The sequence below is a fragment of the Syzygium oleosum genome, unplaced genomic scaffold (assembly GCF_021117445.2).
Source record: "Syzygium oleosum isolate NSW1041296 unplaced genomic scaffold, Sole_v2.1 Sole_v2.26, whole genome shotgun sequence".
NCBI classification, from domain to species: Eukaryota; Viridiplantae; Streptophyta; class Magnoliopsida; order Myrtales; family Myrtaceae; genus Syzygium; species Syzygium oleosum.
Window position 1 is genome coordinate 3,420,325 of NW_026607510.1, and position 11,567 is coordinate 3,431,891.

Genomic DNA, 11,567 nt, shown 5'->3' on the forward strand with positions numbered 1-11,567 from the left:
TAAGGTTCATGAATAAGTGCAGTGACCTAACGAGACGCCGGTAGAAGTGATGGTTTCTGACAGGTCGACGTGATAACATAATTCGAACAAAAACAAGAATTTACTTATAGCGACACCGCACTCGAACAATTTCATGATCTCCCAGATGTCCCCTATAATATTCTGGTATAGAATCTTCTCTCCACCAATGGAGGACTTGAATTTCTTCCTTTCAACTTGGCAACTAGTTGATGAAATGTACTTTGTCTGATCTCTTGCTGGACTTGAGTTTGACCTATGCGAGGTTCGTTGTCTCTGCTGATCTTTGGATACCAGTAGGTCAGAGATTCGGTTTCGCTTTCAGCCTCCTTGTTCAAACAAAAAAAAATAAAGACAGAGAAGATTAAAATAGAAAAAACAAAAAAGGATTAGTCAATTTTGGAAAAATGGGGATCTTCAATTAGTCGGTTGACCTAATGCCAGACTATCTTGTGAGTCTCGTTCAATCGATGGATGTTCAAATGTGATGAAATCGAAAGCCATGAAAAATTCGCGCCAATTAATATCGGGTTATCCTTCGCGAATTCAATCGATCGATCCTTCGGAAGCGCGAACGAGGTTGGATCATGGTCCTTCTCGATCCACTTGTCATTCGCGGTCGGAGTTCGACCATCACATTGGATTGGACCAACTGCCCCAAACGCTACATCTTTAAGGGTGGTGTAGACCTCTCTTCTACGCATTCCGGATGACAAATGGTACGGATTTCGCATTCCAAAGTGGAAATTCGGAGATGTCGAAATTCAATCCGTGATCCATTTGCCAAATCAAATAACAAATCGGTATTTATCGAAGTATCATTCTTTTTATATAAAAGAGAACAATTTATCAAAGTATTTATACTACTCGTCCAAACCATAGGTAATAACAACAGTCAAATTTGGTGTACACCTCCTAAATTACTATCAAACTGCACTTTCTCACCATAAATTATCGCGACCTCATAAAATAAATTTTTATCATATTATTCTATTTTGATATTTACTTACGTCTATAAGGTGTAGCGTTGCAGCGTAATAATAAGAAAAATATCAAAAAAAGTCATAAACCTATTGGATTTGTGTCAATTCAATATTAAATCTTTTAATTGTACTAATTGAATGCCAAGCCTTTTGATGATTTTCCTATGTAGTTTATTGAAAATCGCTGATATGCACGCCAGCCATAGTACATGGCACGATCAGCATTAACGCGGACAAATTTTCAATTTTTTTTTATTTCTTTGTGCTTTTTTTATAACTCTGGGCTGACGAGCGCCTCCGCACCGTCGCTTGGATAGGCGAGGGTGTCGTGGCCCTCACCGGCCACGAGTGAGGGCCTCTGCGTGTCGAGCCGTTGCTTAGATCCAAGCGAGGGCATCGCAATCCTCATCGGCCGATAGGCGAGGGTCACGGCCCTCTCCTGGATCTAGGCGAGAGGGCCCTACGTAGTCGCCTATAGCCGGCGACCTTTCAGGCCCACAATCGTAAAAAAAAACAAAAGGAAGGAAAGAAAACAAAAAAAACAAAACGAACCAAAATAAAACTTAATAACAAATTCAGAAGAATTTAAAAAAAAAAAGTTATACAGGTCAGCTACGGCCGTGCCACGTAGAATGACCGGCATCCATGTCAACGATTTTAAGCCAAAAATTGGCCAGACGAGCTATATCGGGAATTCACAAAAAGATTTAGGACTGAATTGACGTTGTTGAAAAATTTAGGATTAAATCGGCACGGAGCCTAATAATTTTTGGATTTTTGTTTTTTAACTTTTCCACCGATGAAAACCGTGTGCTGCAGACCAGAAGTTTCCAACAAGCGGTGAGGGCACACAAGCTGTGCCTCATACATACGTGGAGAGAAAGAGTGCGTGCGCCTCGTACGTGGAGGGACATCCGATGAACGTCGGACTTCCAAATCGAAACAAAGGAACAAAGAATACCGTGGGAAAACCGGCCGTGGATTACTACCATCCAAAACCGGAGGACGGTTCTCAAGAGTCCCCTGGTTTCCCTCCTCCTCTTTTCCCGGGTGCCCCGAAAAGAGAAAAAAAAACAAGCTTCAATTCGAACTCCTTCTCCCCTCCCCCCCATTCGGTGAGTATAAATACCACCGCCGAGACCGACCCACATCCTCACATCTGCCCGAGAACCGATTCTTGACGGACAAAGATATCAGAGAGACGAGCAAAACCCCTTTTAGAGTTCGTGTGACATCACCGAGGTTTCGAGATGACGAGCACCGCTGGTCAGGTCATTCGCTGCAAGGGTATGCTTGTGTTGTCACCGTCTTCGATTCTTGAATTGGGTTACGTCGGTTTTTCTTTCTCGGGTTGATGAGCTCTCTCTGGTCTTTTGGCGTAGCTGAGTTCTTGACTTGCGTTACTGGGTGGTTTATGATTCGCTTCTTTTTCTTTGAGGATGTGTGCTGCGGTAGCTCGGTTAGCTGGGTGGTGATCTTGCTATGGGGAATGTGAACTAAAATCTCCCTTGGCTTAATTTGCTTTTAGTTCATAGTTATTATTTTGATCATGACCAAGTAGCTGTCTAATGCGATCTCTTAGAAAACAGGGCAAGTTTTCTTTTTGTTCTTTTTCCCGTTTATGTTTTGATGACATTTGGCTGTTCAAATTTGGTTGAGTTATGTCATGCATAATTCGGGGTTACGAACTCTTTTCCATAGCTAAAGATCTGTGCTTTAAGCGTGGATTTGACTTGCCTTATGGTGTGATTATGTCGAACACGTGATGCAGCTGCGGTGGCATGGGAAGCTGGAAAGCCCCTTGTGATAGAAGAAGTGGAGGTGGCTCCTCCGCAGGCGATGGAGGTTCGCATCAAGATCCTCTTCACCTCTCTTTGCCACACCGATGTTTACTTCTGGGAAGCTAAGGTGACTATATTCCCATTTCTATATGGTTGTGGATAGATGTTGGCTAAATTGACCGATCGTGATGTATGGTGATGATTAATGGGACTTATACAATGGAATGTGCAGGGACAAACCCCATTGTTTCCTCGCATATTTGGTCATGAAGCATCTGGGTATGGACCTTTATGTGAAAAAGTTCATCTTCTTTTATTGGCTAAACTTACATTCAGGTCAATTGCGGATTTTGGTAATGTTTATCGGCTGTATTGTGAAACCATGTTCCTTTTTTCTTCCATTTGGCAATCTAGGATCGTGGAAAGTGTCGGTGAAGGTGTGACGGAACTCCAACCTGGTGATCATGTCCTTCCTGTATTCACCGGAGAATGCAAGGAGTGCCGGCATTGTAAATCCGAGGAGAGCAATATGTGTGACCTGCTCAGGATAAACACGGATCGGGGAGTTATGCTTAATGATAACGCATCGAGGTTCTCGATCAATGGGAAGCCCATTTACCATTTTGTTGGCACTTCGACTTTCAGTGAGTACACCGTGATTCACGTCGGTTGTGTTGCCAAGATCAACCCTGCAGCCCCGCTGGACAAAGTCTGTGTTCTCAGCTGCGGTATCTCTACAGGTCAGTCATATGTTTCACAAAATTGATGTGATGTATGCTAGATTTTTCATTGGCTTTTATCAGCATTAACTGATGTCCTGTTTCCCTTATTGGAAGGTCTTGGTGCCACCTTGAATGTCGCGAAGCCAAAGAAGGGGCAATCGGTAGCCATTTTTGGACTCGGAGCTGTGGGCCTTGCTGTGAGTTTCATTTCTTTTCCTATCTTTCACACAAAAATGGGATGAACTTGTTCAAGTGCAATTGCAAATGAAGACTTAAAATGTTGAATATTCTGATTCATCAGGCCGCTGAAGGGGCTCGAATGTTGGGGGCTTCGAGGATTATTGGAGTGGATCTGAATCCAAACAGATTTGCTGAAGGTAATTGATTTGAATCTCATTGCATGTTCGATACGTAAACGAGCTCATATGCATCTAAGCATCCTCTTTACAGTCAGCTAAAAATAAGCATCTTGATTTGGTCTTTAGAAAAAGCGCATGTTGTAGTTTGCCTATGTGATTGCACTCTGAAGGCCCTCTCTCTTTCTGCGAGCAGCCAAGAAATTTGGAGTCACTGAGTTTGTGAATCCCAAGGACCACAACAAACCTGTTCAAGAGGTTTGATACCATCCCCACTTGATGACACCTTTCGTGTGATCTGATCACTGTATAATACCTTGTCCTTTCAAACTGAAATTTGTTAACTTCGACTCAGGTGATTGCTGAAATGACTAACGGGGGTGTTGATCGAAGCGTTGAGTGCACTGGAAATATCAACGCCATGATCTCTGCATTTGAATGTGTTCATGATGTAAGTACTAACAGACATTACTTCTAAAAAGTTGCTTTGATCAATGAAATGCTATTTCGCTTCGTTTCTCTCACTATTAACGGGTTGGAAATTGAATCTGCAGGGATGGGGGGTTGCTGTTCTCGTCGGCGTCCCCAACAAAGACGATGCATTCAAGACCCATCCGATGAATCTCTTGAACGAGAGAACTCTCAAGGGCACTTTCTTTGGCAACTACAAGCCAAGGACTGACCTTCCCTCTGTTGTGGAGATGTACATGAATAAGGTATAACCCGGGTCGTCATGCTTCTTCCCAGCACAAATGCCTGTGCTTTCATACCTTTCAAAACGAATCCACGTCTCTTGCGCCACATTTCTAGTAGGGGTTGGCCTCCACCAATGCATATAATGTGTCATTTATGCATAAATTGCAACTTACCAGGTTCTTTTCAGCTCGAGTGTTTCTTGATCTACAAAGCTTCACATACATTCTATGCATTCGGTCTCTTTTCTCTTACTTGCACCAAATTTATCTACATGCAAGGAAGTTTTGACTGAAGTGGTGTTCATATATGAGCAGGAACTCGAGGTGGAGAAGTTCATTACGCATGAGGTTCCTTTCTCGGATATCAATAAGGCGTTCGACTACATGCTTCAAGGCGCTAGCCTTCGCTGTATAATCCGCATGGGCGCCTAGAATCACTGAGACTGCAGACCATCTCTGCTTTGGGAGCAGGACGAACTTTGCTGAGCTTTTGAGGTTTATTGCTGCACCGTTGTCATATGACCGTGTCTTGAGGCGTAAGATGGAAAAAATAAATGACCTTTGTTGCTGCTGTAAATGGTTTTTTAGTTATGAATGAATGTTCCTGCTCGTATTCTCGCGATGATGTCAACTTTATTCGTAAGATCATGAGATGAAATTTTGCATCATCAGCTGCTTTGCTTCGAAATAGATCGAGAGCGAAAAGGAAGCACAAATCTAATACGGGCAAACTTTCGACAATAGTATTCGGCCAAAAATAAAAAAAAATTCAACAGTAGTAGACAATGAGCTTGGTTTTGAGCCAGAATCGGTATAGGGCCGTCCCAATCACGGCCCATCACGTGCCACGAACCATTTCGCCAAATGCACGGTTCGAAATGTCAAAAGCCCAATAAGGGCCATTGCCCAAACTTGTGTAGATGTTATAGTTTTTGGTAGGACAATGTTATAGTTTTTGGTAGGACAACGTGATAACATGACTCGAACAGAACAGAACTGAAAATTTTCTTATAGAAACTTGAATGGGGATCAACACACACTCGAGTTCGTGTTTTCGCAAATGTCCCCATCTTCTCCTAGTGCAGAATCTTCTCCACACTACTAGAGGACTTAACAATGACGGCAAGTGCACTTCTCCATCTCCCTTTCAACTTGGCAACAAGTTGATGGAATGTCCTTGTCTGATCTCTGGCTGGACTTGAGTTGGACCTACGTGAGGCTCATTGTGTCTGATCTTTGGATAACAGTAAGGTCAGAGCAGCTGCTCTGTTTTTCAGGACTCGTGTCCATTCAATTTGAGTCTCCCCATTAAGTTTCACGAAACAAGACAATTGAGAAACGACCAAATTTGCACCGAGCCGAGAGTCATTCTTCCATTTGTGACCCGTGAACAGATTCTTGGCATCAACCCAAGAGCCAAACCAGTAATGTATGGTCGTTGCCCCAACTTGCCATGACGAGTCCTTTCAATGAACATAGAACCAGGCACCAGAATGCCTATCCATGGTCATGGATGTGAGTACTAAGCAACAATTGAAAATACACTACCACCTTTCGATCGAATCGCATAAACATATCCCGTTTCTCACTTCGTTTTGAACAAAAGGGTGGTGCTCGTCCTCGTCGGTTGTTCGATTAGTGGTCGACGAAGGGGGCTTGTTATGGATTAGGCACACGGGACACAAGTTTGATTCTCCACGCAGCTATGTGCAAGCAATTTTGCATTCGAGCAACTCGCCTGAGACTGGCACATGGTTAGACTAATGAAATACACACTAAAGGAGGGAGTACGATCATCGAAAAACGGAAGCACAAGGACCAAAATTGAAAGCTCGAAAAAGCACACTTCCCAAAGTGTAATTTCCAAAAAGCGCTTAAGAGTAACGAGAACTCGCAGGGGGTCACTCAAGTTCGTCGATTGTTCATTTAGTGGTCGACGAATGGGCTTGTTGTAGATTAGGTGCACGGGGCACAAGTTTGATTCTCCATGCAACTAAGTGCGAACAATTCCATATTCGAGCAATTCGCCCGGGTTTCAACTCGCATCTTACTTGATTCTCGAGGTTAGTAAGAATTTTCTTCGTTTGGAGTTTACCTAATTCGGAGTAAGTTTACTAATTACAAAAAGGAGTAATGCCCGAGACACTTAAACAGCATACCCGACGAGTTTTCTCCGCCCGAGACTGGCGCATGACTAGACTAATATTCTAGAGGGACTACGAGCATAAAAAAAAAACCAAAGCACAGGGACCAAAATTGAAAATTCGAAAAAGTACACTTCCCAAAGTGTAATTTCCAAAAAGAGCTTTAGGAAGTGTAAAAGCATGTCAAACATAAGTCAGAAGCCTACGTTCACCCGTCTCTCGTCAAAATGGTTCTGCAAATCTCCGCCTCCTCCTTCTTCATCCTCGTCCTCGCCGTCGCTCTCGCCCCGCCGGCGAAGCCCGACGCCTCGCTGATCCAGAAGGCGTGCCGGACCACCAAGTACTACGACCTCTGCGTCTCCTCCCTCATGTCCGACCCCTCCAGCTCCCGCGCCGACCCCAGGGGCCTCGCCTCCATCGCCCTCGCCGCCGCCCTCGCCAACGCCACCTCCACCTCCTCCTTCCTCTCCTCCCTCGTCCCCGGCTCCGGCGGCGGCGGCGGCGACCCCGCCCTGTCCCGGCTCCTCCGGGGCTGCGCCGACAAGTACGGCCTCGCCCGCGACGCGCTCCAGGCGTCGGCGCGGGACCTGGCGGCGGAGGCCTACGACTACGCCTACATGCACGTGATGGCGGCGGAGGACTACCCGCGCGCGTGCCGCGACGCGTTCCGGCGGTCGCCGGGGACGACGTACCCGCCGGAGCTGGCGCGGCGGGAGGACGGGCTGAGGCGCATCTGCGACGTCGTCCTGGGGATCATCGATTTTCTCGGCTCGTGATTGAAATTCGAAAGAGAAAACGGGAAAAAGAAAAAGAGTTCGTGGTGTGTTCACATGTCTCTGTCTTTCTTCTTCTCTCCACGTGCATGAATTTAAGAGAAAATTATTTTTTTTTGTTGTTGTTTTTCTTTTTCACTAATTCAGTCAATCTCTTTTTTTGTACATTTCTTTTTATTAAAATATCCCATGTTGCTTGTCTAACTCGTTAAAATGAACTCTCGGACTTACAAATATCGAGTCATTCACATTACTGTCGCGCGAAATTCCTTTGCAAGACTTTGTGATTATCGACACATTGATGTTTATATAGAGCTCAACATGTCATCGGTTCCAAAATTGTCGACGTTAGCAATTATGAATCTATGGATTGATGTGATTATATTTGCCTTAGTACGATAAACATGTTTGTTTGAGAGAATGAAAAGGTCAAAATGAATTTATTGGAGGAAGAAATTTAATCGATTTTAGAGGGTTATTATAGAATATATCAAATTAGTTTGCATGTAAGTAATGTTCATAATTTAAAAATCAATTGGAGATATGATGGCAAAAAAATAAAATATATATATTATTGTCTTCTCACTCATTTGGGAAAATTACCAAAAAAGTCCTAAACCTATTGCAATTGTGCCAATTTAGTCGTAAACCTTTTTTTTTGCCAATTCAGTCCTAAACCTTTTGCAATTGTGCCAATTCAATCCATATCTCCAATTGTGCCAATTCAATCTACATCGTCGGGGGACGTTAGCGTCGGCCGGACGACCGACACCAGCCGGCGTCCATGTCAGCGTCGGCCGGCCAAAAGTAGTCGGATGGACTGAATTAGCATAATTGCAAAAGGTTTAGGATTGAATTGGCCAAAAAAAAATGTTTATGACTGAATTGGCACAATTGCAATAGGTTTATGACTTTTTTGGTAATTTTCCCCGCTCATTTAGTATCACACTAACATTTGTTCTCTCAAATGGCTCCGGGATAAATTGTTTCGGGAGTTAATGCCGGAACATCAACGAATTTTATGTTGGAAAATATTTTCATTGAAATGATTTCTCAAATTCAAAATTCCAAAAAAAAAATTTGGCATGAAAATTATGCAACTACAAGATATATGCACATCTTCTAGTATTTCTCCAACACCATATCATTGGAGTCATGGCGACGTAGTTATTTACACCAGCATAAAAATCGACGACAATGCGCAATGGCATTTGGTTGTACTTTTATTTTACGTTGTTCGAATCATGTACATGTCTAGAGGTTGAGCGTTGAACCATTTCAAGGGAGCCAGAACCGCTTATCCTTGAAAACGAAAGGTAGGGAGCACTTGAACAAAGGGATGGAAACAAGAGCGCGGTCACAATTGGTGACCAAGTAGTATTTCACCTTGCAGGTAGTCCCCGCTGCTTCCCAACAAATTTCACATGTTTAGGAAAGAGAGACTCATTTCGAATAAGGATAATGACACGAACAGTTCCTGAATTTTGGCTCAATATGCAATTTAGTCCCTGAACTTTTAATTTATTTAATGCAGTCCCTGAACTTTAGGTTGATGTTCAATGTGATCCTTGAACTTTTATTTTGTTCAATATCATCCATGAACTTTTGGTACATGTTCAATTCAGTCCATGAAGTATATGAAAATATTCGGCAAAAGTACATCACAAGTGCCATAACTTGTGTACGGCGATCACTTTGGTACCATAACTTTTTTTCGGATCACTTTGGTGCCAAGTCGGAGAAAAAGAGATCACTTTAGTGCCAATTTGGCCGGAAATCCGACGTGGCATTTTTTATTAATTTTTTACGCCGACGTGGCTCGCTGGAGGCTGAGTCAGCGTGTACAGTCAGCATTTTTAATTTTAAATAATTTTTTTTAGCGTGTACAGTCAGCATTTTTAATTTTAAATATTTTTTTTTCTTTTCTTTTTTTCTCCCCTCGCCGGCCGGCCACCGGCGAAGCCTGGGAAGGGCTAGGCGAGGGCGGCCGACCCTCGCCGGCGACAGGCAAGGGCTTCCTTCGCCCGACGCCGGCGAGGGTCACCCTCGCAGGATCTGGCGAGGCCGCCCTCGCCCGACGCCGGCGAGGGTCGCCCTCGCCCGGATCTGCGAGGGTGACCCTCGCCGGTGTTGGGCGAAGGAAGCCCTCGCACGGGCGGGCGAGGGTCGCCCTCACCGGATCGGCTCGGGCGACCCTCGGCGGGGTCGGGCGAGGGTCGCCCACGCCCGACTCGGGCGAGGACGACCCTCGCCCGCCCCAGCGACGGCTTCCCTCGCCCAACTCCGGCGAGGGAAGCCGTCGCGGGCGGCGAGGTCGCCCTCGCCTGAGTCGGGCGTGGGCGACCCTCGCCCGACGCCGGCGAGGCTCGCCCTCGCCCGACGCCGGCGAGGGTCGCCCTCGCCAGATCCGGCGAGGGCAACCCTCGCCCGCCCAGGCGTCGGGCAAGGGCAGCCCTCGCCTGGGCTGGCCTCGCCTGTAGCCGGCGAGGTCGGCCGCCCCTCGCCGGCCATGGGCAAGGTCGCCCTCGCCCAGCCCTTCTCGGGCTTCGCTGGTGGTCGGCCGGCGAGGGGAGAAAAGAAAAAAAGAAAAGAAAAGAAAAAGGAAAGAAGAAAAAAAAAGGAAAAAAATATTTAAAATTAAAAATGCTGACTGTACACGCTGAAAAAAATTATTTAAAATAAAAAATGCTGACTGTACACGCTGACTCAGCCTCCGGCGAGCCACGTCGGTATCAAAAATTAATAAAAAATGCCACGTCGGATTTCCGGCCAAATTGGCACTAAAGTGATCTCTTTTCCTCCGACTTGGCACCAAAGTGATCCGAAAAAAAGTTATGGCACCAAAGTGATCGCCGTACACAAGTTATGGCACTTGTGGTGTACTTTTGCCGAAAATATTCAATATAGTCCGTAACTTGAATTAATGGAAAGGACTGTATTGAATATTTTCATATAGTTCAGGGACTGAATTGAACATGTACCAAAAGTTCAGGGACGACATTGAACAAATTAAAAGTTCAGGGACCACATTGCACATTTGGTGAAATTTCAGGAATTATATTGAACAAATTAAAAGTTTATGGATCAAATTACACATTTGGTCAAAGTTTAGGGACTTTTTGTGTTATTTTCCCTTTCGAATACAAGGCTCTCGTACTAAAACCCCTGCTTTTGCCAGTGTGACAGAAATCACAAACTGGCAGCAAGGAGTCAATTGAACGACCAAAGCATTGGTTGCTTCCATTTGCAACCTTCTTCGACCACCTTGTCCGTGGTCTCTCTCTTCTGTGTTACTTGCCGTCATGAATCGGTCGCCCTTTTCTTTGAATTTTTTTTAGTGATTTTACTCGAATTTGCAATATATTGAAATTTATTTGTTTTAAATAGAATAGCCATTTATACCAATACCTATGATAATCATTGGTGAACGCTGATAAACGGTTCCAACTTAAAAAAAAAAAGCAAAAAATTAAGTCCAACTATCCATATTAGTAAAATAACAAGGGTTAATACCACGAAAAATCCCAAACTGGTACACCTGTGACAATTTTACATCGAACTAATTTTTTGACCATAAAAATTCCCAAACTGGTACACATGTGATAAATTTACCTTCAGTTTGTTTCTGTTAAATTTTACAGTCAAATTGTTTTGTTAAATGACACGCGGAAGTTGACTAATGTACTAGTTTTATATTTTACCATCCGTTTATCACATGTACACCAGTTTGTGATTTTTTATGGTATTAATCCAATTTAACGAAAACTAATGGAAAATAAATTTGTCACAAATATACCAGTTTGGGGTTTTTAGTGGTCAAAATATTAGTTTTTGGTAAAATTATCACATGTGTACCAGTTTGGGGTTTTTCGTGGTATTAACACAAATAACAAGTCCTTAGTTTCTATGAATAAGCTAACATAATGTGGTTTTGTGAACAAGCTCCAACAGTCATAGTTTCTAGTCCGGACATTGCGCTCTCCAACAGCACAACATATGGCCCGATGTCAACGATGTTGGTTTGGGTAATAATCGAGAAGAAGAGACATACGGGAATTCTTCGACGTTACGAACCGCCGCGTAGTCTGCAAACAG

The 11,567-nt window shown here is 44.1% G+C and overlaps 2 protein-coding genes across 2 annotated transcripts; both read left to right on the forward strand.

Moving 5' to 3' along the window:
* Positions 1-2,009: 2,009 nt before the first annotated feature.
* LOC115667996 (alcohol dehydrogenase 1-like) lies at positions 2,010-5,223 on the forward strand. Its single transcript, XM_056303102.1, has 10 exons — positions 2,010-2,288; positions 2,773-2,909; positions 3,015-3,061; positions 3,197-3,522; positions 3,619-3,701; positions 3,806-3,881; positions 4,057-4,118; positions 4,216-4,311; positions 4,415-4,576; positions 4,871-5,223. The coding sequence occupies exons 1-10, from the start codon at positions 2,252-2,254 to the stop codon at positions 4,985-4,987; spliced, it is 1,143 nt and encodes a 380-aa protein (XP_056159077.1). The 5' UTR covers positions 2,010-2,251; the 3' UTR covers positions 4,988-5,223.
* Positions 5,224-6,905: 1,682 nt separating this feature from the next.
* Positions 6,906-7,655, forward strand: LOC130135027 (cell wall / vacuolar inhibitor of fructosidase 2). Its single transcript, XM_056303256.1, has one exon. It carries the CDS (start codon positions 6,927-6,929, stop codon positions 7,473-7,475), a length of 549 nt encoding a protein of 182 aa, XP_056159231.1. The 5' UTR covers positions 6,906-6,926; the 3' UTR covers positions 7,476-7,655.
* The last annotated feature ends 3,912 nt before the right edge of the window (positions 7,656-11,567 follow it).

What these genes read in the sequence shown, in the direction of transcription:
- LOC115667996 (XM_056303102.1), top strand. Translation starts at nt 2,252, where the DNA reads ATGACGAGCACCGCTGGTCAGGTCATTCGCTGCAAGG. An exon ending in CAGCTGCGGTATCTCTACAG is followed by an intron (nt 3,523 to 3,618) that starts GTCAGTCATATG and finishes CCTTATTGGAAG; the next exon opens with GTCTTGGTGCCACCTTGAAT. An exon ending in TGGAGATGTACATGAATAAG is followed by an intron (nt 4,577 to 4,870) that starts GTATAACCCGGG and finishes ATATATGAGCAG; the next exon opens with GAACTCGAGGTGGAGAAGTT.
- LOC130135027 (XM_056303256.1), top strand. Translation starts at nt 6,927, where the DNA reads ATGGTTCTGCAAATCTCCGCCTCCTCCTTCTTCATCCTCGTCCTCGCC.